Source organism: Hippocampus zosterae, chromosome 3 (genome assembly GCF_025434085.1).
Source record: "Hippocampus zosterae strain Florida chromosome 3, ASM2543408v3, whole genome shotgun sequence".
Lineage (NCBI taxonomy): Eukaryota > Metazoa > Chordata > Actinopteri > Syngnathiformes > Syngnathidae > Hippocampus > Hippocampus zosterae.
In genome coordinates, this window is record NC_067453.1 from 12,429,216 (window position 1) to 12,454,481 (window position 25,266).

The 25,266-nt window shown below is 41.0% G+C and overlaps 1 protein-coding gene across 4 annotated transcripts in view; it reads left to right on the forward strand.

The window, feature by feature from the left end:
• Positions 1-1,428: 1,428 nt before the first annotated feature.
• tmtc2b (transmembrane O-mannosyltransferase targeting cadherins 2b) overlaps positions 1,429-25,266 on the forward strand; it is a 129,718-nt gene continuing 105,880 nt past the window's right edge. For all 4 annotated transcript variants that reach the window (XM_052061662.1, XM_052061663.1, XM_052061661.1 and 1 more), the window contains exon 1: positions 1,429-1,902. In XM_052061662.1, coding sequence (XP_051917622.1) covers positions 1,820-1,902 — 83 coding nt within the window. In that variant the 5' untranslated portion in view covers positions 1,429-1,819. The remainder of the gene's footprint in view (positions 1,903-25,266) is intronic.

Consider the following 25,266-nt stretch of genomic DNA (forward strand, 5'->3'; position numbering starts at 1 on the left):
TAAAAAAAATAACCACCGTCCATAAATAAATAATTGACTGTTTCCTCTTTCATATATATATAGTATATACAGTATATATATTTTTGTAACGAGCATCCAATCCATCTATCCGACCATTTGCTACCCCATTTGCCCTCATACCCTCACTTGTGCCTAGATTCGGGGTACTGGACTAGTCAACAACCAATCACAGGTCTCACAACAACGGTTCACATTCAAGTTCAAACATATATGTAATCTTAGTCTTCGGTTTACCCAGCATGTATGTTTCGGGTTTCTTTTTACAAGAAACACATTTAATTTTAACCTGGACATCTTGAACCCAAAGCCTCTTCACCTTGTCCCCCAATATTACAAGGCATTAAAAATCGGATTCATCACAAGCCGGTCATAATATCATCCTCCTTGTTTCAGATTCCTTTGTCTCTTCCTGAATACCCGCAGCTAGATAAAAGTCTCTTGCTCTGTACGAAGCCACAGCCAGCTTTATGCACCACTTCTCTGTTTTACCACTCTCACATTTAGTCTTCATCTTTTCCACAAGGATGTGATTTTCTTCCTCAGACGTTATCCCAAACCAGCAATTATTTTTCTGCCAATGCAGCGTCCCTGTAATTCCTTCAAACCATCCATGGTCCAAAGACATTCAGGGAGGTCTTCCTCTCGCATGCAAACTAAATGCCAGTGCCCTTTTTTTCCTCGCTCTCTCATTTTCCAACACATGCATATCTTTTACACGCTGGTGGTTTTTTCCCTTGTGTGGCACGAAGACGTTATCATGAAGTTTGGTTACCATGGTTCCTTAAAAACACTAAGTTTTGGGATTTAAGGAAATAAGTAGTGGCGGCACGGTGAGCGACTGGTTGGCACGACGGCCTCACAGTGCAGAGGTGCAGGGTTTGATTCCGGTGCCAGCCTTCCTGTGTGGAGTTTGCATGTTCTGCGTGGGTTTCCTCCCACATTCCAAAAACATGCATGGCAGGCTAATGGAACACTCAAAGTTGTCCCTAGGTGTGATTGTGGCACGAGTGATTGTTTGTCTATGTGTGCCCTGTTGTGCAACCAGTTCAGCGTGTCCCCTGCCTGAAGACAGCTGGAATAGGCATATACTTTTTAAGTCGTTTTTACAATAAAAAACAATTATGATGTTTAAAACGAAAATATCAACATTTCATCAGGATGTAAAGAAAAAAGCACATGTAAACGTGGTTTGTGGAGCGTTACATTCGGCCACCTTTGAGGGTGGCTGATAGGTGACGCCTATACAATTATTATTTGCAATCACTGTCAAAACAAAAGGCCCGCAGCCGAACTATTATTTAGTAGTTGTGCAATGTAATGTTCATGATGGTAAGGTACTAACTTTAACCTTTATTTTGAAAGTACAAGCAGAAGTTGCTTCCTGTCATTATTGCTAACTTAGTTGTGGTCAGCGGCTGTTGAGCCGCGGTCTCGCAGCTTCAGAGTGGCGGACCGGCTTGTGGAAGGGAAGGCGTGTGAAGTCCTAGCGTCGTCACACGTTGAGTAAACGTTGCTGGTGTGTGATTTTCCTCCCCTCTCCTTGGTGAACTTCCAGCTGGGTAAAGAGCTCCCCGCCTCTCAGCCAACATGGGTTAGACACGCCGCGACCCGCGAAGCGTCCACTTTGTGCACTTGAAGCGAGGATGGGGGGAACCGGACTGGCTTTCGCACAGACATCCTGACAAAAGACGGCCACCGCGACAGAACACGCATTTGGGATTTTGCAGTCTTTGATTCCTCCTTGAAGTTATATTGTTGGACCCACGTCACGTCACGCGTTTGTGCCAGACGAGAAGAGATGTTTACAGAATTGCTGTGCAGCGCCGTGGCTCTGGTCCTGTATGTCAACACACTGGGAGCAGATTTCTGCTACGATGACAGGTACCTGCAAGGGCACGTGTTTCACACTGAACCCTCAACACTGCATCTTCACGACGAGGCGATTGACTTCGTATTTGAGTACACAGAACATTTTATTATTCCAACCTAAATGGATGCGTCTATTGTTCAAAGTGTCTTGAGCCTGCTTAAATTAGTGAGATTTCCCATTCGTGCCAATAAAATGAGAAGATCGTAGAGCGCATGATCCTTATCCATTCTGTATTACATTCTCCAGAGAGCAGAGTTGCTCCAAGATTTCCTTTGCATGGAAATAATTGATCTCTGGAGAAGAAATCACTCCACCGAACAAGTCCCATACTGTCCAAATGTGCAGCCTGCTGGAACTTTTAAGCATCATGATTTTCCCCCTCGATCAACTTAAAGTAGACTGTTTTGTCACTCTTCACTGGAAACTATCTTTTTTTTTGTGGGGGGGCACCATTTGATATTTGATGGCTGAGTGGTTGTCACTGCCTCAGGCATATTTATTCCTCATGCACACTGTGATGTAGGTCAATGGCTTCTCTACCTAGTTTATCTTTGCTTTGCAATACTGCTTTTTAATAGCTCACATAAAGTGATTAATTATGGAATGATTCTCATTAGCTTCATCAAACATACATTGGACATAAAAGTGAAAACGGTCCATTAAAAAAAATAAATTGCTAAAACATAGACTAAGGTAAAAAACTGAAAAACATTTATTTTTAAAATTGGGGAAATACAACTTGTACAGGCCAGATTGTTATGCTCCTCTTGGTCATAAGCTCAATGTACAAAATGACTGGATGAATGCAGTTCATTTAAAAAAATGAAGCAATTACTAAGTATATAAAATGAAATGAAAAAGCTGACACTGGAAAAATAAAACTGGAGAAAATGTAATTTCAGGATTGGCCCAGCCGTTTCGAGACATGCATCCAGTTGAAAATCTTTGGGGTGATATGACGAGGAGATGCCCTCGCCGTCTGACAGATTTGGAGCACTTTTGCAAGTCAAAATGTGCCGCGCTGATAGATTCCGATCAAAAAACACTCTCTCAAATGCTCTCAAAAATCTGAAATGTGCTCCAAGCATTTTGAGAACGTTTGCCCTTCAACATTCCGCTTCCTGATTCAGTTCACATTACTATTCAAAGGCCACATTACCCCCCACTTTTTTTCCTTTCATTTTTTAAAATGTTTTTTAAATGATATACTGTTTTGATGTCATTTTTTAACATAAAAATTATATTTTAATAGTTCCATTTCTGAAGTAGTTGTAGTCCAGAAAGGTTCAAATCAACCACTCTATGTATTTTTAAAATATTTTTCCATGACTAATTTACTTCCAATAAAGCCAGAGGATATTGCTCAGTCAAAAAAATGGGACATTCACCCCATTCAAATCAATGACTGCCATGTTTCCTTTAAAATTCTGCTAACTGCGCTTTATATAGAGCACTTCCTACAGCAAGAAAAACAAATCCCAAGGCAAGTTGTTCTGCTTGTGGAGTTTTTCTTTCCCTGTAGTGTATTTGCTTTACTTGCATTCTGGACTTCTTAGGCAGATCCTACGCTCCTGTTCAAGACAGATGTTGAATGTCCATAAAGCTGTCAAAGAGTGGTCGCTGAGAGGGTAAAGGTGACTACTGGAGAGATCCAACAGCCTTCAAAAGTTTGAGCATGCCAAGACCTGATTAGTCTGCGGAGAGATGTTATTTATTGCTACCTGAGCTGCGATCCAACCCAGTACGGGGCTTCTGACACAAACCCAACAATCCCAGCCAAGAATTTTTCTATATTTTATATGATCTGTTCTTATGTTTGACAAGTTTTTCTTTGCTTGCAATCTGTCATCCAGCACTATCTGTTTGAAACAGCACATGTTGCGCTCGGGCTCGTAATTAGCAGCAGTCTCCTGTCCCCTCAGGCTCCGCTGGTGGTGAGAGAGCAGCAAAGAGCCAGAGCTATCTAATTTGTCTTAATAAAAACTATCCCAGACACACACAATGATGTAACTTGGTAAGGGTGTGCGAGTGTGAGGAGAAGCCTGATGCCGACGTGGAGAAGGCTGCAGATGGGAATGATGACATACTCAACTGCAAGCCCGCAAACAAGCTAGAATTGTATGTCATAAAAAGGGACACAATTGTGGAGAATTAGGATATCACAATTTGTACATCTGCCCTCAAAACAATCAAATACGGATACTTCAATACAATAGTGCTAAGTGAAGGACCAGGCAGTGCTTAACGTTGCCTCTGGGTAGGAAATCAGTGCACTGGTTTAACTCACTTTCTGCTCAAAGTTAAGGTTGTGTGTACTGCATCTGTGTGACTACATTTATAATAAAAGGCACATTGTAGCTGTACAAGACATCTGTGCATAAATTCACCAGATTTCAGTACAGCACTAGAATGCAAAATGAATATTTGGATTTCTTATTAAGTCGGGCGGCCCGGTAGTCCAGTGGTTAGCACGTCGGCTTCACAGTGCAGAGGTACCGGGTTCGATTCCAGCTCCGGCCTCCCTGTGTGGAGTTTGCATGTTCTCCCCAGGGCTGCGTGGGTTTTCTCCGGGTGCTCCGGTTTCCTCCCACATTCCAAAAACATGCGTGGCAGGCTGATTGGACGCTCTAAATTGTCCCGAGGTGTGAGTGTGAGCGTGGATGGTTGTTCGTCTCTGTGTGCCCTGCGATTGGCTGGCAACCGATTCAGGGTGTCCCCTGCCTACTGCCCGAAGACAGCTGGGATAGGCTCCAGCACCCCCGCGACCCTAGTGAGGAGCAAGCGGCTCGGAAGATGAATGAATGAATGAATGAAGGATTTATCAAGTCAAGCCAAGTACAACTTTATTGTCAAATTATCATTCTTCGAAATAGCAATATTTAAAGGGACGGGTAATTTAGCCCGAAATCACAGAGATCGCATCAATAGTTGGGATGACTAGTCAGACGTTGAGCTGCAGAAATCCTTTACATTTCATAAGGTTGCAGAAAGTAATTTTTTAATCATTAATTATTGTTGACATAAATAAAAGTAATATGAGCAAATGAGCTCATTTCAGAAGTGCGCCTCAAACTGGTTACACATCACATTAAATCGGTACCCAAGATGTAGCTCTCGGTTTCAGGTTTTAGTAAAGTTTGATGACCCCACATCTGAAAAGATACAAGAGATGTGTCAAGAATAATCTGTGATTGACACTGTAACCCCTTTGCACATTGTTTTGTGCCGTTCACCCTGCGGCTCAGCGCCCCAAATTTGGCATGTCCAAATTTGGCACTGGTTGCAAAGATACCGAACGGGTACTATCCTGCTGTTTTTTCTCGATGGTTTGAATGTGAAATAGTTTCAGTGGAACCCCCTGGCTTTGCTTATCATGGGGAAGAGGAGACATATTTTATCAAAAGCACTTGAACGGTAGAGCATAATCTTTGGGGAACCTCTCCTCTGCAATATATTTCCGAGGCAACAATGACAGCAATCCCCTGTTTGCCGATAAAGATTACAACTCAGTATCCTCAAGGTGCCCTTAAAATATGAGTCATTGATCAAAATGAAGCGAAATCATTTCAAAGTCTCGATTACGTTGGATGGAACTTTTTCACTTTGCACTATTTCAGAAAATTCTCTTACCTGGTGTTTAATGTGCATCACTGCTGACCGACAATAATCCAAGGGGACTATATAGAGAGCATTGGCCAAATTTGCTCCCCTATGCATGGCAAAGCAAGAACCATATTGATCAATTAACATAATTGATGTATCCAAAGGTTACAGTGTCTGTACAATACATCTTCGGATTCAAACCAATGTTTTCTCGTTGCGTTGGCACTACACACTGCGGTGTGTGTTGGCAGTGACCTTTCTGGAATTCATTTCTTTATTTTTTTTTTCAACGAGTGAGCCACCATCTTCGCATGTGGTCGAGCTGTACGATATAATAATCACAGTGCAATATAAAAGCCTCTACCGCACCATATCATTGTTGATGTCGTTATTATAGATTTGAGATTTTCCTTGCCACTGCTGAGGGAATCCTGTTGCTTTTGTTTCCTCGTGTTGGGAATGCGCTTCTGCTGAACAGAGACGGGCCACGGACACCGTAGAGAGGCGCGGGTCCACCAGCAGCCTTGCCAGGCAAATCAATCGGCTCTTTTTCATGAAGATAATTCAGCAAATTATTGAACTACTGGCAGTATTTGGTCACCATGTGGAAATGGCTCCACAGCTTCACTACGGTGAATGTGTGAATTCCAGTTGAGCTGTCTAGTCTCCTTTGCCTGCAGTCTCACGTCAAGCACCGATGATAGATGTGTGATGAACTGCGCCCTCCACATTTGTTCATGTGATGTGGTGTGAGGTTTAACTACATGAGGATGTTATGAAGGTTGCAGGCTTGGCACGGTCACCACGTATGGTGGTCCGACAGTTGTATGGCACTGAGTTGGTTTTTATGAGTAAAGCTGGAATGAAGCAGAACTCCCACTCAGGACAGAGGCTTGGCCTTGCTGGTGGCAAATAACACAGTTTTTTTTCTCCTCACGATTAACTCTTGAGTTACCTAGCACAGTCCATTTGAAGCATTCATTTTCTTACTTGGGAATTTCGAGTATTCTAAGACGCACAATGCATCTTAGAATAGACGAGTCCTCGAAACACTTGTCTGCTTCCGTTTCTGTCCCTTCCTTGGCCCCTCCTGTCATGGCAGTGGTCTGTAACTCTATATTGAATGATGGGCTGGTTAGGGTTGTGGTTCTGTTGATGGCCCAAGGGCGGCAACCCAGCAGTCTGAGCATCTCCTCGTTTTTCGCGGTGTGGATTTCTCTCTCTCCTCCCTGTAATTACTGTTGTGTTTGCATCTCTCTCTCTCTGTCCCTCTCTCTCTCTGTCTCTTCCCCGGTTCTGTGTCTGTTATGCATCCATCTGTATACCCCCTAAGGCTTCATCCCTCCGGCTTCATCAACCAGCGTCTGTCTACAGATGGTCCTGTGTGGGGTTTTTTTCCCCCTGTCCTACTTCAGCTTAAAGAGAAGGGTTTGAAGTGAATGAAGAGGAAGCAAAGGATCCATGGTAGCTTTATTTCATTATTTTCTTGCCAGTTTGGAGACATCAGAAGTTGCAGATGTCTGAGACATCACGCAGATTGCATGCAGTTCATCCATCCATCCGTTTTCTAATTCACTTTGTGATTTGAAATACATATTCAATTAAAATTGTGTACAGTGCTTAATTCCCCTAAATAAAATACATTTATCGACAAGACGGATAGTTTTCTCATCTACTGTACATGCCAATGTTGAATTCTGAACTTTGACCAGTGTTCACCATGGCGACAGTTTTATTGATGTAAAATTCAGTTAACACGCGGACAGACCATCGGAGGGTGCTTGTGTTTGTCTTTAGATGAACGTAAGAGGCGTCTCTATGCACGGGTATCAACCGGCGACTCAGTCAAGTGCTTCCTTCCATTTTTCTCTCCGAATGACCTCATACATTTCCTTTCCAATTGCCTTATAATTACCAAAATTGTAAGCAATCTCGTGTGGTCTAATCATTTCACCGAAAAAGATCTTTCTACGATATATTGATGCTGTGGGCGTGATCATCTTTCCGTACACGAGCCTGGAAAGATTCACTCAGACTTTGACCACAAATAGATTGGAGCTCCATTTTCCTAAGCTCCACTTTCCCCCAAAATGGTCACAACTGTAAAAAAATGGCCGCTTTCATCCTCCCTTCAAAATACAAGTTCAGCCACTTCACTTTCCCATCTCTATTTTTAAGGTGATGTTCTAGTGCAGCTATAAAAATATATATTGGTCTGGACTTTTTTTTTTTAATATTCAGAATACAAAAATATTTGTACATTGACGTAATGTATTGATTAGGAAATGCAGCAGCACCGCAAAATGATCAGCAAATAAAATTGCTTTTGCAAGGAATGTAAACCCCAAATTATGTTTTCATCAGAAATAATAATATAATAATAATGATATAATAAATTAATAATAAATCATAAAATATATAGAATGAACTGAACCCGAGTACATTGTGTGCCTGTGTACTAATGGTACTACAACTACAATTCACAGATGTGGCAGCGATGCTGTGGACATGCTGCATAAAAATGTTCTCTTTAAAATGCTGGACTTTGTTAGTTATGGGATTATGGTTGCACTGTATTTTCATGAAATTCATTATGCAGAAGTGTTTTCCACCAACTCAGAATAGGTCTGATTTGTACAAACCGCTGTGCATGACAGCTGCACAATCCTACGAAATTTACATAAGAATATTCAGGCTTCTGACCCTTGTCAATTTAACAATACCAACACATTTGTCTGCAACTTGTGTGTGATTTGAAAATGAACAAAATATTCTGATGGGAAAACAAGGATGCTTTTGATAAGTGCTTATTATAAATATGTTTAAGATCACTGTCGTAGCATGGAACAACAACTACAGTACAAATGGAAGGATAGAGGCATGCTCTTGTAAGACTGAAAACAATGAGAAATTGCACATATTAGACATGTCATGCGATTAGGTTCATTGTAGTTCAAGCATCTATCAGCTGCTGTACAAATCACCTGAGCCACATCCTAAAAATATTTTGTGAGTTAACAGTAAGAGGTGAATGTTATGCATCTAAATCTTGGTAACATCCCGTATTCGTAATAACAGGAACATTTTCAACGAGGCATCATGCTCCCCTGCCACCAGCGGATGTTGGTTTGCTCAGGGTCCAGATGGTGATTAGAATCTTCAGAAACAAGATACAGAATCACAGAGTATGTCTCTGAAGATACCTCAACAAGCTCACCTTCATTATCAAGGCACACGGCAATCTGCTTCTGCGTGAAGATGAATGTCTGTGGCTGGTTGGAAAGAGTTCAACTGATTATCTGTGATGTGCCCCATTGGTGGCCCAGGACTTCCGTGTGGCTGAAAGCTGCTCATGGGCGGTCACCGAGCCCGTAGTGTCTTCAAATCCCTTGCTGTGCTTTTGCCCAGCCAGAACAAACTGCATAAATCAGACACTTTGTAGTCGCTCAACTGGTGTGCAGCCAGAAGAGAAACATGCCTTAATGTGGAACTGGGTTGAACTTGCCTGTTGGTGGATTGAAGCGTAAAAGATCAACTCGACTGCACGGTGCAACATGTCAGCCATAGTCCTCGAGTATTCTTGAGTCTCTTTGCCGTGTGTCTTAATTAAAAGCCAACAGATTATCTCTCTTAATACATCATGTGGTGTTAGGAGCGCACATGTAAAGTGTTGCACACAGACAGACTTGCACACAGTGATAATAATCGCCTTAAATGGGAATAAAATGCAATGCTGGGCTGGATCATCCAACAAGTAAATCCTTCACATGGTCAGAATAGCACAGCGGACATTCAAAGCGGCTACTCAATAATGCGAGAAAAGCTTTCTCGCTGCCAAGGAATACAGTGTGTGAAGATGACGCCTCTAATGTGCTCTTTTACCAAAAAAATGAGATTAGTGGGATTTATATCCAATAATGTGAGACATCTGTTGCATCAGATCAATGCATTTCCTGAGGGATACTTGACTGGTAAATACTGGCTATAGGTTATTCTGCCATCATCAGACCTCCAGTGATTTGACTGAGTCTAAGCACTTAATAGGTCTAGACGTGGATTTGTGTTTCCAACGCTAATGCGGGTTGATGGTTCTTAAACTGTGGCCACTCTCAGGCTCTTGCCCCTCTTCATATTAACAGGATTAACAAATCTGTGGATGAGTGGGGCACACAGTGTAAGCAGAGATCCCTGAGCTGTCAAAAATCCAAACCCACTTGCCTCTTCCAAATCTAAATAAGATGCTATAGATGGGCCATTTTCATGAAGGAAGCAAGAAGACGAGTGGGCATCAATGATCCTCTCCTTCTCATGGGCCGACCGCTCAAACAAAGAGCAGTGACTGGTTTCATTAAGGTTATGAAACAAGGCGGCCAGTTCAGCTGGGATGCATTTGTCCATTGTAAGAGGAAAGGATTGTGGGGTCCCGCCGTTCCCCCTGGAGTCAAAGAATGAGCAAATAAAACATTGGCTGTGGGACGGAAGCTCGACCTCAGCGCCCTCAGTTTGAATGGAGCTTTGCGGACTAAATCTGTCAGAACCAATTTAGTGAACTTGTTAAGGAGATACGTGGTCTGGTTGGTATTTTTTGAACTGGGCAGATGGAAGAAGAAGAACAGAAGATTCAATGATAAGTAAGCTAACGTCATTCAGTGTTTCCTACTCACTGTGTGTGTGCGAGTTCATCTGCCGTGGGTGGTATTTCGTTGATGGCTGTAAAGATGATGCCATCGTCCGACTGTTTACATGCAGTCAATAACCCTTTTAACGTTATATGTGCAATGTAAAACCTACAAAAACCTGAATATGCTCAGTTTTGGGTTTTCAAAAGCCCAAATAAGACCCCTGGGGTATCGTATTTTCCGCACAGTAAGGCACACCTAAAAGCATTAAATTTTTTCAAAAGCTGACAGTGCGCCTTATAATCTGATGTGCCTTATAAATGGATTAATATTCTGATTTCTTGGACATAGTATTTTAAAAGTTCTGTAAAACTCTTTGTTCCAGCTGTAGTGATTGTGAAAGCTCCACATAAATAAAGCTGTAATTAATGTGTTGTATTTCCTTTAGGGTAGCTCCATCTAGTGGATGCATAATGCAAATGCAGCCACTATTGTAGTTTCCCTTATGATGCGGTATGCCCTAATTATGAAAACATCTTTAAAATAGGTAATTCATTGACGGTGCGCCTTATACTCAAAGCGCCTTATGGTGTGGAAAACGCGGTACTCCTTTTCAAACCCAAATATTTGGTCACATAATACCTCTTTGAAAGGAACATTGGTTCGTGTTCTGCGCATGTTCTTTGCACAGGGAATCATGGTCTTTTGCATACAAGAAGTACTTGTAAGCAAGGGTTCTGGCGCTCAAGCCACCGGAAGCACACACACAGAGAGAAACCAACATGCACCATACTTTTGAAGCGAGGAGTAAATGCACTACTTTAATATTGTGGTCAGGGACATGAATGTATTGTTTTGTTGTTGTTGTTGTTGTTTTTTTAAAAATTGACGGTAGGTAGCAAGAAGGCAAAATGGCGTCTATTTGTGTCATGACGTTCTCTGCGCAAAGTGGTTTGGATATTCCAGCAGATAACAATTACCATTTATATTGTAGTAACTGTCAGCTCACGGATGTTCACAATACAATACAATACTGTACATGCTGATTTATATAGCGCTTTCACAACAGCGGCAGCTGTAACAAAGCGCTTAACAAAACATTTAACATAAAGTAATATAATAAACACAACACATAACATAAAATACGGACAGTCGTGCAGTCCTAACCACTTAAGAAACCGGACTTTTGGACCTTAACCGAACCATTGACGGCATCTAAACGAAGTCAATGCATCAACACAAATGCCTCTTGACAACAGTAAGGGTGGATTGCCATATTGGAAATATAAAGTTTGATTCAATTTAATTTTGTAAAATGTGAGCAATCGAGAGTATTGCTCTTTGAATTGTTACGATGATCAATTGCAAAGCTCAATCATGGTTTCCGTAGCAGTAGATTTTCCAAACTAACCATGTTTACATAATTTGTGCTGTCATATATTTAATGCGGTGTCCCGGTAAGTCCAGTGGTTACCACGTCGGCTTCACAGTGCAAAGGTACCGGGTTCGATTCCAGCTCCGGCCTTCCTGTGTGGAGTTTCTCCGTGTGCTCCGGTTTCCTCCCACATTCCAAAAACATGCATGGCAGGCTGATTGGTCGCTCTAAATTGTCCCTAGGTGTGAGTGTGGGCGTGGATGGTTGTTCGTCTCTGTTTGCCCTGCGATTGGCTGACAACTGATTCAGGGTGTCCCCCGCCTACTGCCCGAAGACGGCTGGGGTAGTCTCCGGCTCCCCCCGTGACCCTAGTGAGGATCAAGCGCTTCGGAAAATGGATATGTTTAATACTGTCTCACTCTGTCTCTCTAAAGTATTTGGGCTTTAGATTGCTGCTCCATTTGGCCCTAGATCCGTTTTGGTTTTCATGAAACTATTGCAACTAGAGCACAAGTGGATGGTTCAAAACATTTTTTTTGTTTGTTTGTTGGCCACTGAACAAGAGATCAAATGGAAGACTGAATTTTGCGTGTGTGAAAATCATAGAAGTGCAACTTTTCCCAGTCTATATGTTCAACTGTTTCCTGTAATTGAAACCCATGAAATTAGTGTGTTGTGCATCAAAATGTGTGTGACACCTAAGAGCCTGAAGTAAACCACTCTCAGGGACACTGCGATATAATGACTTTGTCATGCATAAAGTGACTCCAATCCACAGCTCTCCTCAGAGGGCTTATCACTCCATGATGTTTTGATATAATATAAAAATATACTTGTACATGGTATACATGTTTTACTTGGGACTTTTGCTTTCCACTGAATACTGGGTAGCTAAATATTTCCTTCTTCTTTTGGATATATTTTATTAAAGTCTAAAGTCAGAATTCTTGTCATAGCAGGTGATTTCAGGATCTTATCAGATATGCAATAGATCAATTTCGGGGATAAGTTGCCACGTTGTCATGAGGCAGAGATGTGTAAGAGCGCTCCAGATGGTAAATAAATCCACTCCTGTTGTATTATATTTCACAGATGAAGCCAACTTTCTCACTCACTCTCTTGCTTGTGTACTGTCATTGGGAATAAAATCACAGTGGAGGTAGATTGATGGATTCTTGATGGTTTACAGGGCTGCTTCCACTGGTTTATTTTGGCTGAGCGCTGACCCCAAGTGTCTCCGGCCGCGGTGTTTCTCTTCATTACTGACCTCCGTATGTCAGTTTCCCCTCCAGCTCTTCCTCCAAGTGAGCGCTTCCTTTTGGCTACCTAGATGGATACCCACAATTTGTGCGAGTTTATTTTGATTTGACAAGGAACGGGTAACGAGAAAATGACTGTTATTGCTCGACCATCCCCTTAAGGCCGAGGAGCGAAGAGAGCTCTGACAGAATAATAAGGATCATGAATCCCCAAAATACATTTCTAATTGGAGGTCCAAAGGAAAACATTACTTTGAGAAAGTGATTGTGAGGAGGGATGGACCAAAGTGAAAGGGTGCGAGAAGTTGAGTTCACATGTGAGGTTGTGGCTGTCATGTACCTCACCCTGCCCTGACTGTGAACTCCAGATGCCAAAAGGCTTACACCACCAATCTGATGTGATGTTTGGAAGGCTTTAAACCTCACCTGTTGCCTCAGGCCTCGAAACATATCCAAAAATTACAGTAGAGCCATGTAGTTCATCAGCACCAAGTGCAAAGCTGAGTTTTTGTTTTAATTATGAAGGAGCTAGAAGGGTCTGAAGACTTGTGGCCTTTATTTTCTTGAGGAGTGCAGCGCTCCTGACCCTCACTTTGAGCAATATCACATTATCATAAAAATGCAGCTCTAAGAATGTATGTATGTATGTATGTATGTATGTATGTATGTATTTATTTATTTATTCAAAACCTTAATGGTCAAAATAAAATCTTTCTTTCAAGACTGATTGTCCCACGATATGACTAAAATAATTATGACAGAACAGTTCATTAAGTTTAACTACGCTTTCAGCTCCCAAGCTCGGGTGCTCATTTACTCCATTTGCTAATTGTACCCATCACTCCTCTACACTGATGCAGTTGATGATTCTGCCCCATGCCAATTGATGCAGGCAAGGCGGTAGGTACCTTCTGTGCAGACTCCCTTCGCCACTTATTTTCGAATAAATAGATCTCCATTGGCATATTGATCGCGTCACATCCTGAATTGAACATCTTTCACCTCTTATTATTAATGCACCTTGGGACTACCATTCCTCAGCAGCTGGTCTTTGAAGATTTATTGATTTGTTTTCAACAAAATAATAAGCTGCCATATTTTTCCACATGACAGTTGAGATGAGTAGCCCTTATTGGGATTCCATTTATTTCTTCCTGCCACCACGATGGAGCCCAATTCATTCATCCATTCAAAGAGATACAAATCAAATATGAAAAAATATTATGTTATGAAGGTCTTTTACGGAAACATTGCATTTATATGTAATTTGTACATGAATGGGAGATATCTACTTACACAAGTGAATACTGTACAGTGTCATCAAATTTTATGGTGTGTGACCATGTAGTCGAGAGGTCACTCCAGTCATGAATACAGGTGTCACTTTGTCAGTCAAAAGTAATAAATCAAATGGTTTAAATTGTGGTTGATAGCACCAATAGGACAGTGATTGATGAGATGTGGTGGGCTGAAAAGTTAATTTATGGCTACCTGTATAAGGTTTTCACGGAACTTTCACGTAGACCATCTCGGCAATTTACAATTACAGCTTCAAACATCTCACACATCCAGATTAACTTGGGCTAGAATTGCCTTATTTTCTAGTCCTGCCATCATATCACCCAAAGCAGATGGATGGCCGGTGCATGGCAACGGCACATATGGCTCCTACATCAACAGAGAATGATCCCCCGGGACCCCCTAAGTTATAAATACAAAACCATTTTCCCAAAACTTTAATTAAGAGATTTTCTCAGGTAACTTCTATGTAACTGACTATGTAATTGACCTCAAATGGCTCGCCGACCAGCTGCCTCCCTTGTAAGCCAATTATTCTTTTTATTTTTAATTGTTGTGGAGATTTATCAGAACAGGCTTCTGCTCTGTATTGACTTTTAACACCATGCTGTATGTTATGATCACATGTCTCCTATAAATATTCCCACTGTCACACTTGTAGTCCTTTGCTCTTTTAGAAACTTCTGCCCTTCTTTCATGAATGCAATACAACTACAAAATACATGTTTATTTCACAAATTTTAAATACAGTATGATGGGTTGGATTAAAGCGTGAACGAGATGTTGGTGCAGCGCCTTGCAGGTGCCACACATGAAATTGTCTTATTAACAGAGTGGCTGTGTCAGCACTGACTGCATAGGTGTCAAACTCAGGTCCTGGAGGGCCGCTGCCCTGCATGTTTTCCAGGTCTCGCTGTTGCAACACACCTGATTCAAATGATCAGATCATCAGCAAGCTCTGCGCAAGCCTGACATTGAACCTGTTGAATGTAACGTTCTTCAAAGTATCAGGATACACATCAAATGTTTTTTTTAGCGGACAGATGCACATGCCTAAATTGCACAATGTACATATTAGTATATCACCCATCATGGGTAAACGATATAAACACAAAGCTAACATGAAAATGACAGGTTAGAATAATTTGATTTGCGTGATAAATCAACATCTCACCGATCTTATTTGGAACGCAGTTGCCTTTTCAGTCCAAAATTAATTATTTTAACGAGGTGTATTTTTAAGGACAACCACCAAGGACAGCAAAATGACTGTACCAGCAAGGAGCTGGTAAGTGATTTGTTAACGCTCTCATTCGTATGATGAAATGAAATGGCAAGTACAGTCCTGAGGCCTTGCGCAGGACAGGGAGAAATGATGACCAATCAATACTCCATCACATAGCTATCAGCATATGTCATATCACGCCACCATGTCTTTTTGTTAAATAAGCCAAACCTGTCACTCCATTATACCTGGAATATTATAACAAAATACTTAAGACACCATGTCATTTTTCCTTTTTGATTACTTGACGGAGAGCATAAAATGTGACCCAAATTCAAACAAAGGTTCTTGATTATGGAGGAGTCGCAGATTAAAGACATCACAGGATTGGGCTTCATTCTTTCCGGATTTTACCGAGACCATTTTAAAAGATAATCAATTTCAATGTGCTGTTCTGACTGCAATATTGCACGAAAGTTGACAAAAAATATGGACCATGAGTCCAGTAGCTACGCCAAATACGAGGATATGCTTGGGGCAACCCTAAATAATTTGTTACTTCAACATGAATAATACAAGTTCAGCAGACTAATGGAGTGGCCGTGCTGCACGGTAGCCTCTCTGGATGGGGACTCTGACGTTGAAGCATGGCGAAGGATTTCATTAATCTGTTTACATGGACCTAATACCACTGTGCAGTGCAATGTTTGGCAGTGGTGCCTTCTAACTTAGATTCCGGCAGCCAAGAATTGGGGGTAGGTCAATTGTACTTTTCATGTCGTAAAATCCATCGAAAAGTAATACTGTGGTGATTTTTTTTTCTTTGTGAAGGACGGGAAAAATTTGAAAAAGTAATAAAACATTTAGCACATCATAAAAATGAAGAAGCACACCTTCAGCTGTGGCAGAAAGCCCTTTCTTACAGGCTCTCTTTCCTTTTAAGCTTGAGAAGCAAAGCCCAAAATGATGGCGAAGAGTCGAAAACAGTGATTTTCATAATGCTGTACGGGTGTCACTCGCGGTATGCCAAAGTGTCACTGCCTAAGTATAGTTCTGATGTATTTATTTTACTTAAGGTTAACATAAATGCATTTAATCCTACAGAACTGTTTTTTAGATTTCGGTACAATATTTACATAGGATTTGAATTGTATATTTAAAAAAAATATTTTTAACTGTTTTGAACTTCCATAGTACTTATTGTATTTATTTATTTATTTATTTATTTATTTTTGCCAGTTTTCTTCCCATTACAACACAGCTGAGTAGGTAGAAGGGTAGTTGGCAATTGCTCAAAATGTGATACCATAAGGGTTGCACATTTGATACCCAGTTGCATTGTGGCCCTTCAAAGAATCCTCGCACAAAAAACTCCCATACACGGGCCAAGAAACTCCCATCGATGTTCCAGATACTGCATACTCACTGTGTACTGCATTTGAGTTGTATGCCCACCATTAATCATCAGCGAATTAATGAATGAGGTTACATTGTAAAATCACTGAGTAAATTGGAGACAGAAAAAAATGTTAGGAAAGACTTGTTTTCCCCATTTATGGCCATCAAAACTAGAGCGGGGCAATTTACTGTCTTAAAAAGTTGCAAACACAATGTGGTTGTGGGTGCTGAAGTGATTTCTTGATGATGGAGATGACCTATATAGTATTCACCCGTTTAGCTTACCTACGGGTATGTGCAAGAAAATAAAAATAATTCGCATTTTTAAAGTCTTTGCATGATGGATGGGCTTGATTTATTCAAATGAACCGTTGTTAATCGATTATTTGAGAATTAATTGATCAGTGCTCGTCCTGTAATCGAAACGAGTTGCTGTGGGAATGTCAATATGAATAGGCAAAGTTTGGTTTACAAATGTTTCAAGATTAAAAATGCGATCCCTTCGGTGTGGCTGTAGCTGCTGAACTGACTGCTTCTGGTCTGCACTTTGCCCCCTTACCTCTTCCATGCTAAAAGGCTTACTTTTACCTTTTACGATTTGGCATTTGAAAGAAACAAGTTTTAGCTGCGAGCCGCAGACTCTGCTGCTTTTACTTTTTGAGGTGCTGTTAGTGTGTAAGTCGAGTTACTTCGATATATAATGGGTCTCTGAAAGAAGGAATGTTCCAGTTTAATTCAATTTATTGTAGTCATTACAATCCCTCAAAAGGAAATTCAACTTATATTGCGGTATATTTTCTATTGTTCTGTTGTTCAAGGAGAATTTTACATTCACAGCCCAACTGGTCGACCGACTGTCCATTGCTACCCTGACGACTTTAGCAAGGCTGCAAATGTGGCTAGTAAAAAAAAGTCATAATAACAAAAAAAATTAAAAATGGATGACTTCACCCCTGTGCCATAAATCGGTGATCACACTAAAGTTTGGCCGCTACATTGCCAAAAAAAAAATGAATTGAAGGTTTCTATGGCTCCTTTGGAAGGAGGCTAAAATAAATCTTTCCTCCCATTCGGAATTCAGCGGCTTACTCTATTTCAAACAACCCTGTAAATCTTTCCTCCGTGAAAGTCCAACCTCCTCTGAACTTTGCTATCAGGGATCTGACATTCAGGCAGGTTCGCATGATGAAACACGCAATACTTTGTTCACAACTGCGCACAGCTGTGTAGAACATGACCTCTCCCCAAGTTTCCTTCTTTTCTAACGTACTCTGCAGTCAGTGGTCTCCTGTGTCATCATTAATCACACCGGGGGGGGGGGGGGGGGGGGCAATTAGGCGCATCTGTGATTAAAAGTTTTAATTGCTGCGATGTTGGGGACAGCACCGCTGTTCTCTGCTTCACACTGAATGTTAAAACACTCCGAAGAGAGAGTGGAATGATGCTAACAGATTTTCAGAACAATGGATCTCTGTGTAATTTTCTGAATGTGCCACAAATCTCAAAGCAATGTTGCTATACGAGTAAACTCATATCCCGTGACACGCAGATAATTGTGTCAGTTCAGGGCTGGATTTACAAAGATACCAAATAGAGGGCACCCTATTCCATGTTCACGCTAATAAATTGTATGTGTGACCAAGATTGCGATGTCTTCCCAAAATCTCAAATAGTGGGCGCTTAAATTGCGTTGACTCATTTATGAGATTGTGTGCAATGTTGGCAACAGCTGTAAAATTGGTGGAGATATTGGTAAGTTTCAGATTTTTTTTTTCACGAATCACTACTATTGATCAATGCCTGTGTTATTTTTAAACATTATTAACTAAAAGGATATTTTGAAAATTACTTGCCGTCTTTGATAACGCAATGTCAATGGCTCAACAAACTTAAAAACATTTTTTTTTAATTTCATGATACGTGATAATTTTGGGGAGGCAGATGCCAAAAAATTAAATATGACATTTGAACTAGTGGAAGAGGCAGACAAACATATTCTTGAGTGATATCCCAAAAGTCTTTTGTTTCCGCCAATTTTAGGGAAGCCAGTCACTGCTTTAACGCAGTGTTTTGTTTGATTTAACTTGCCCAAGTGTGTGGCACTGTGTCTGAAAAATCCTCCATGACATTGTGTTTAAAACTGGAGTTGGACCACCTGAAAAATTGATCTGGGAGGCCAACACCATTGTTATAGGGTATTTAAATGATCAAGATGTACGGGAATGCACAGTTGAAAGGCGTTTTGCCAGAGGCGATCTGGCATGAATCTGTCTTGTGACTGGCTCAGCATCAGATTTTACATCACTCAGAAGCTCTAGTATTACATTGCTGAGTAGAAGATATGTCATGATCATCTTTATTTCTGGCATTTAAAAAAGATTTCCACAAGGAGAAAAATTCTCTCTTTGGCCTTACAAAAAAAAAAATGGCTGACAAAATTGTCAGCACTATGCAGACATGCTGCGCATTCCTTTCGAAAGTGGTATTTAAAGATTTAAAAAAAAATCAGCAAGCACAATTCGTCTCCGATTTGATAGATCCTGTTTTGCGGACTAAAATTACTCGTGTGGCAATTTGGCAGATGCAATCCCGAGTATTCTCAGTTTGTAGAGCGGTTTCCACATATTTTCATGAGCATTCAAGTTTTTTTTCTTGTTTTTGCATGCACAAATCTTGAATGAGACCCAACGTTGTCTTTTGCTACTATGTAAGCCGGTAAAACAAAGGACACACAGAAAGTGCTGTTTCACATTACGTTCATCACTAATGTGTTGAAAACATGTATTGACGAAAACATTTTCTTTTTTCAGAAGACATTTTACCTGCCACTGTGTAAACTGATTTGACACAGGGAATTTCTTTCCTTTCAAGCAACTTAATGCTGTTTTGTCTAGCCCTGGTCCCTGCTGAGTGTGCTTTTCACTTTTTTGGGCTGACACGTTCTAGTCAGAAGTGTATTCTGCTCCAGGAAGTGTGCATGGTTTGCAGCAAGTAATGAATGAAAATGCTCTGTCAATGCTCTGTCAACCAAGCACTCTTATCATTATCTCCTACTTTTTGTGAGCCAAATTTTAGCATTTGAAGGAGCCAAAAAGAGATTTTGCGGTGATGCGTGACCCCACCTCTACAGAAATAATTCCTGAAATCATCATGTGGTATGCCATTTATAACGTGCTCAACAGAGCAAATGAAAATAACTACGTAGATAGCAAAAGAAAACCCACAAAGTTCCTACAGTGACGTATCCCACACCAGGAGAGTTGCTCATCTTTCATTCTCGCATGCTTCGCTATACTTGTTTATCGTGCAGGAAACCAGTGAATTTTTCGCGAATACTTTCTCCCTGAGGAGCTAATCTATTTTCACGTGTGAATTGCCATGCTGGATCACCTCAATCTGAAACAAAAAAAAACATGCTTGAGAATTGAAGATCATCTGACTTTCCAGTTTTTACAGCGGGGAAAGGCTGACTGGTTGCTTGAAAGTCTTCTGCGTGATGAGCGTTGTGTCAATCGGGCAATGGGAGCAATTACAGTATATGCTAAGCATCCCTGTTGATGTGATATACTAAACTCCGGGTAGAATCTTTTCCTTGTAATGATTCTGTAACATGCAACTCAATTCAACTTAAAAGCCTGTAAACCACGTACAGTTTAAGTAAGCACAAGAACATTTTTTTCCCCTTTCAAATTATTTCAACATTTTTATTACAGGCTCTAGTTACAGTATACCCTACTATGCATTGTGTTTTCAGTTGGAAATGTTGTATTTGTTATGTGCCGGGTCTTTGTCGCTAGATTAATGACACACCGGAACAGTATTCAAATGCTGTCCTTGTTTGATGTGTGTGCATTACTTTGGGTTTGCCGCTGCATACTGTCAGAGCTTGTATGCCAGAGTGCTGGTTTTGGCATCGTCTGGATAACAACCCTGACTATTTCAATATTTTGCAATAGCGCAGAACAAATACATGGAAATGTTTAAAAGAAAATGCTTTTCTTTTCATAGAGTTGTAAGGATATCCTTTTTTTTTTAATTTTGTCTTTTTTTTGTGAGGGCATAAAAAGGCATTGATTATATTATGAATTTCCCTTTTGTAAATTTCAGTTGTATTTTTTGTCTTATTTATGTGAACAGCAATATTGTTAATGTGTGACACACATGTAAAAAACTGTCCCTACCGTGTAAAAGTTAACATTGACCCCTGACATATCTTAATCAGTCAACACTCAAACGTTGACAATAAAGAATGGTTGCAGTCAGGTAGTTGTACTTACACTGAAAAAAATAAAGTGTTGAATTTTATTTTGTGAAGTGGTTGCAAATAATAGACGCATCTGGATTTCTATGCATTTTAAAATATATAGTCTACAAAAAAAGAGGATTGAGATCCAGGTGATTTTATTTTGTCCAACCACTTGACGAATAGAATTCATCACAAAGCCGTTAGTGCTTCTGCTATGCTAGTTAAGCCACATCAGAGTTTCCCCTTTTTCCTCGCTGCATCCTTATCCACGTGCGGTTGTAATGCAGTCAACTCATTCAATAAAAGCCCCTCCCCCACCCCGTTCCACATTCATATTACCGTTTCAGCTGATTCTCGGTGGGATAAGATTTGTAAACAGAGGAGTTTGTGGTTTATATGTCACGGACGGAGGATTGTTCCTGAAGGGCACGTGCGGGTGGGTGGTCATAAACTGAACAGAGGGCTGGTTTGATTGCTCGAAGCATCCTCGAGTCCCCTACCAGACTGCTGTAGTAGACATAGAACAGCCACCCACCCCCTCATGATGACCCATAAATCTGTTCCTGTCTGCAGAGGGATTATGGACCGAGTAGACTAATCTCCTTCTGTGCATTTACATGCAGCCACGATCCTTAAATCTTCTGGCCATTGTTTCAGGAAGTCTCACGATTGTTTGCAGTTGCAAGCTGCCCATCATTTCTGCACAGTGCAAAGACAAGGAAACGCTAACTAGAGTATTTGAGTATTTTATTTGTGATACTTGAGAAGGAATGGCGCTTGTAAGGGGCCACCTGTAATAACAAATGACCCCCCAGTGTCTAGGAAACATCTAAAAGCAGCACCGTCGGTGATTTTGTCTTGATTTATGAATACTCCGCAAATGCCGGAGGGTTACGCTTGAAACGTAGCCTGAGGTGTTGCAGAGTGAAAAAATAAGCATGTGAAGGGCTTTCTGGTCAATTACATCCAGCAGCACATACTGTATATATTTGAGCGCGAATATCTACCACCCAAATGACTTCTTTTCTTTATCTGCCAGTACATTTAAGTGGCCGGAGTAGTAAGTGGCATTTTTTACATCTGTGGTGTGAAAAGATTTGCAAAGATGTATGAAATTATTTTTTTAAGAAGACAAAAAAAAAACTGGAATTGTTTACCTTCAGACTGTTTTCACATACTATGACCAATGTCAATTAGATTGTGACTAATACATTGCATTGTTTTGTGTTTTTTGTTAGTGTAAAGTGTCCTTGGGTGTCTTTAAAGGCCCTTGTAAATAAAATGTATTATTATTATTATATTAGTAATCTACTGTTATTTTTGTTCAGTAAAAGTAATCATAAAAGGAAACATGCAAATGATTGTAGAAATGTTGTCACACAAATTCGACTCTGTAATTGTCATTGTAATTCCCATTCTAAATGGAACAAGATAATTAGCCAATTACAAATAACGGAACCAGTAACATTTGGTAACCATTTAAAAATTAATTTAGTGCATTTCTTTTGTTGTAACAACAAATGCTATACTCGCTTCAGTTCAAACAAGGGTTCTCAGTTAAAGTCTGTCTACCGTAACAGTTGGTCATTAACATTTAAGTTTGAAATTGTTGTCACGCATGATATGAGGATCTGAATGTCATCTTTATAAGATGATAATAACCAATTTAGGTCTTTTCAGGTGTCAGTATTGTTTTATTTATTTGCAACCGTTTTAATGATTCATTTTGCTGGTATTTTGTTTTCAATATTAGCAACAAATTGGGACCCTGGGGAGGATAAGCATCACAGATACGTGATGGATTTGAAATTCATTAATTTTCTGTTTAATTTTGAATTAAGTATTATTATTTGATAATGTAACTTTCTTCTGATAAACTAACATTGTCTACTTCCAGATAGGGGTCATATCTTGAAACACACTGCATAGTCTGTGATATGATGAAATCAAATCCTGGATCCATGCGCTCGTGTACTCTTCTTTTTGGCGCTTATGTGTAAAATTTTCCAACAAGCTTCCCGTAGCATCTTGAGTGTCCCTGCTGTCTGAACTCGGCTGGCCCAGCCGTCTGGTGAATTGTTGATCTTTGGCTTGGTTTGTCTGTCCATTCTCTGTTGGAAAGTCATTTTTCACATCCTTGTCTGAGAAAATATTTGACGAAGACTTGACCTCATCTGCGCTCGCCCCCCGCAACCTGAACATGACCTATTGCATTGTAACATTCTGCATAGAAACCCTCTCACTCGTTCGGGCCGCTTGCAGGCATCCTTCCTCGAATGAAACAAGCTGCTGGAGGCTAGTCATGTCAGTGATGACTGATGCGTAGTGACAGTTGTGTGATATAACCTGCTGGAAAAGCAGGTCAGCGATTGTGCATGGATTGTCTGATTAATGGCATCAACAGCATGCAGCCACTCAGACTTATCGGCATCGGCTGTTAAGTGTTGATTATAAATATTTTTTGGAAGCGTCAACGGTCAACCTAAGATGTGACCGAGATGACGTAAGTTCTCTCTTCATCCTTCCGTTCTCTCCTGCTCTCTGATCTATGAGCAAGGTCAGCTGCTCTTCTCCAGTGACCTCAATTCCTTAAGGAAAGGTTTCCTGAGATGCTACACACTCCCTGCTGCCTTCTGGCAGTTGACCTGGAAACGGCTCTGAGTGCAGCTGAGGCTGTGACATACTGTACGTTGTTTGGAGAAACCTCCAATGAGGAAGCTGAAGTGTCCGTCCTCCAACACCCCCTTTGCTTTTTGGTCTGATGAAGGACACAGCTCCATCTGTTTCCTGCTCCAGAGTGCTGTGGTGTTCCCAGTCGTATCAGATGAAGAGAAATGACAAACGGACGGATGCGCCACTACTTTATTCTGCCGTTATGACAAGTGGTTCGGCTTGAGCGAGAGCTCTGGAAATATTGGCCTGTTTGTTAAAGCACGTGGAATGCGGATGTGAGTAAAGCATTCAAGCAAACAATTGACATATTCTCTCACGGCGTTTGTGCTTCAGAGTCCGTCATAACCCATAAATAACCAGTCCCATGTGAAATTGTTTGAAATTGCAAACATTCTGCTGGCTACATCCGGGACTGTCCATTCTTTTCCACGAGTGTGTCAGAAATCGCCGGGCTCAGGCCTCTTGTCTTCCTCCAGCACCTGTCAATGCCATTGTCCTCCAATGCCGACGAACACAGCTACGCAGACGAGCTCCGGGCGACCTTTTCAATGGCACTCTCCCTTCGACCCACAGGCTTTTGTTGCACACGCTTTTCTTTCCTGATTTCGGGGCAATCACCAAGGAGGCATCCATCTTCCATTTGAGGGAGGCGTGGTGCTGTGGGCTTGCTTGGTGTGATAATGGACCACACATGGTCATGCTCGAGATGCTCACTGGGACCAGGGCTTCGATGCGTGGGCTCAAGCCTGAGCTTTGCCCACTCAAAGTGCTCTTCTTCTCAGCCTTTTGTCTAGGCCCATTCACTTAACCTAAGCGCTGCTGGGGTCTTTGTCCTCCCATCTAGGGGCCTACTGCCTCTGTTTTCTTAACAGCATCTACAATCTGCCACCAACACGAATTCAGAAAAAAATAATTGAATGATCGGCAGATGCTTTTTTCTTTTTCATTTTGCAAGTTTTACAGGATGATGCTAATGCATAAAACGTACTATACGTCATCATTAATCACCCTGCCAATTATGAAGAACCACTTCTAATTGTAAAATTGCATTTCACTTTTACACTGATTTTATTCATTCATTCATTCATCTTCCGTACCGCTTGATCCTCACTAGGGTCGCGGGGGGTGCTGGAGCCCATCCCAGCCGTCTCCGGGCAGTAGGCGGGGGACACCCTGAATCGGTTGCCAGCCAATCGCAGGGCACACATAGACGAACAACCATCCACGCTCACACTCACACCTAGGGACAATTTAGAGCAGGGGTGTCCAAACATTTTGCCAAGGGGGCCAGATTTTATGTGGTAAAATGTCGGGGGGCCGACCTTGGCTGACATTCTTTACATTGAACAACAATATTGTTCAACAAATTTTAGTAAGCCAGTCTGTTTCACATTTCCATTTTCAACAATCTTAATAATTTCTTTTGGTTCATTTGAAACAGGTATATCACATGCAACTGCTTATTCACTTGACTTTTTCTTAAACAGAAGTCTCCTGAGTGCAAATTGATTGATTTGAAACATAAGATGTATCACCATGACTTTTCAATAGTCACAAAACCTTTGACTCGAACAACAGGGAAATGAACAAGCAATACACATATCCACAACTGCAAGGATCATTTGAAATATGACATATCAGTCAATATAAACACGGAGTGATGTCTTGTTAACTCGTG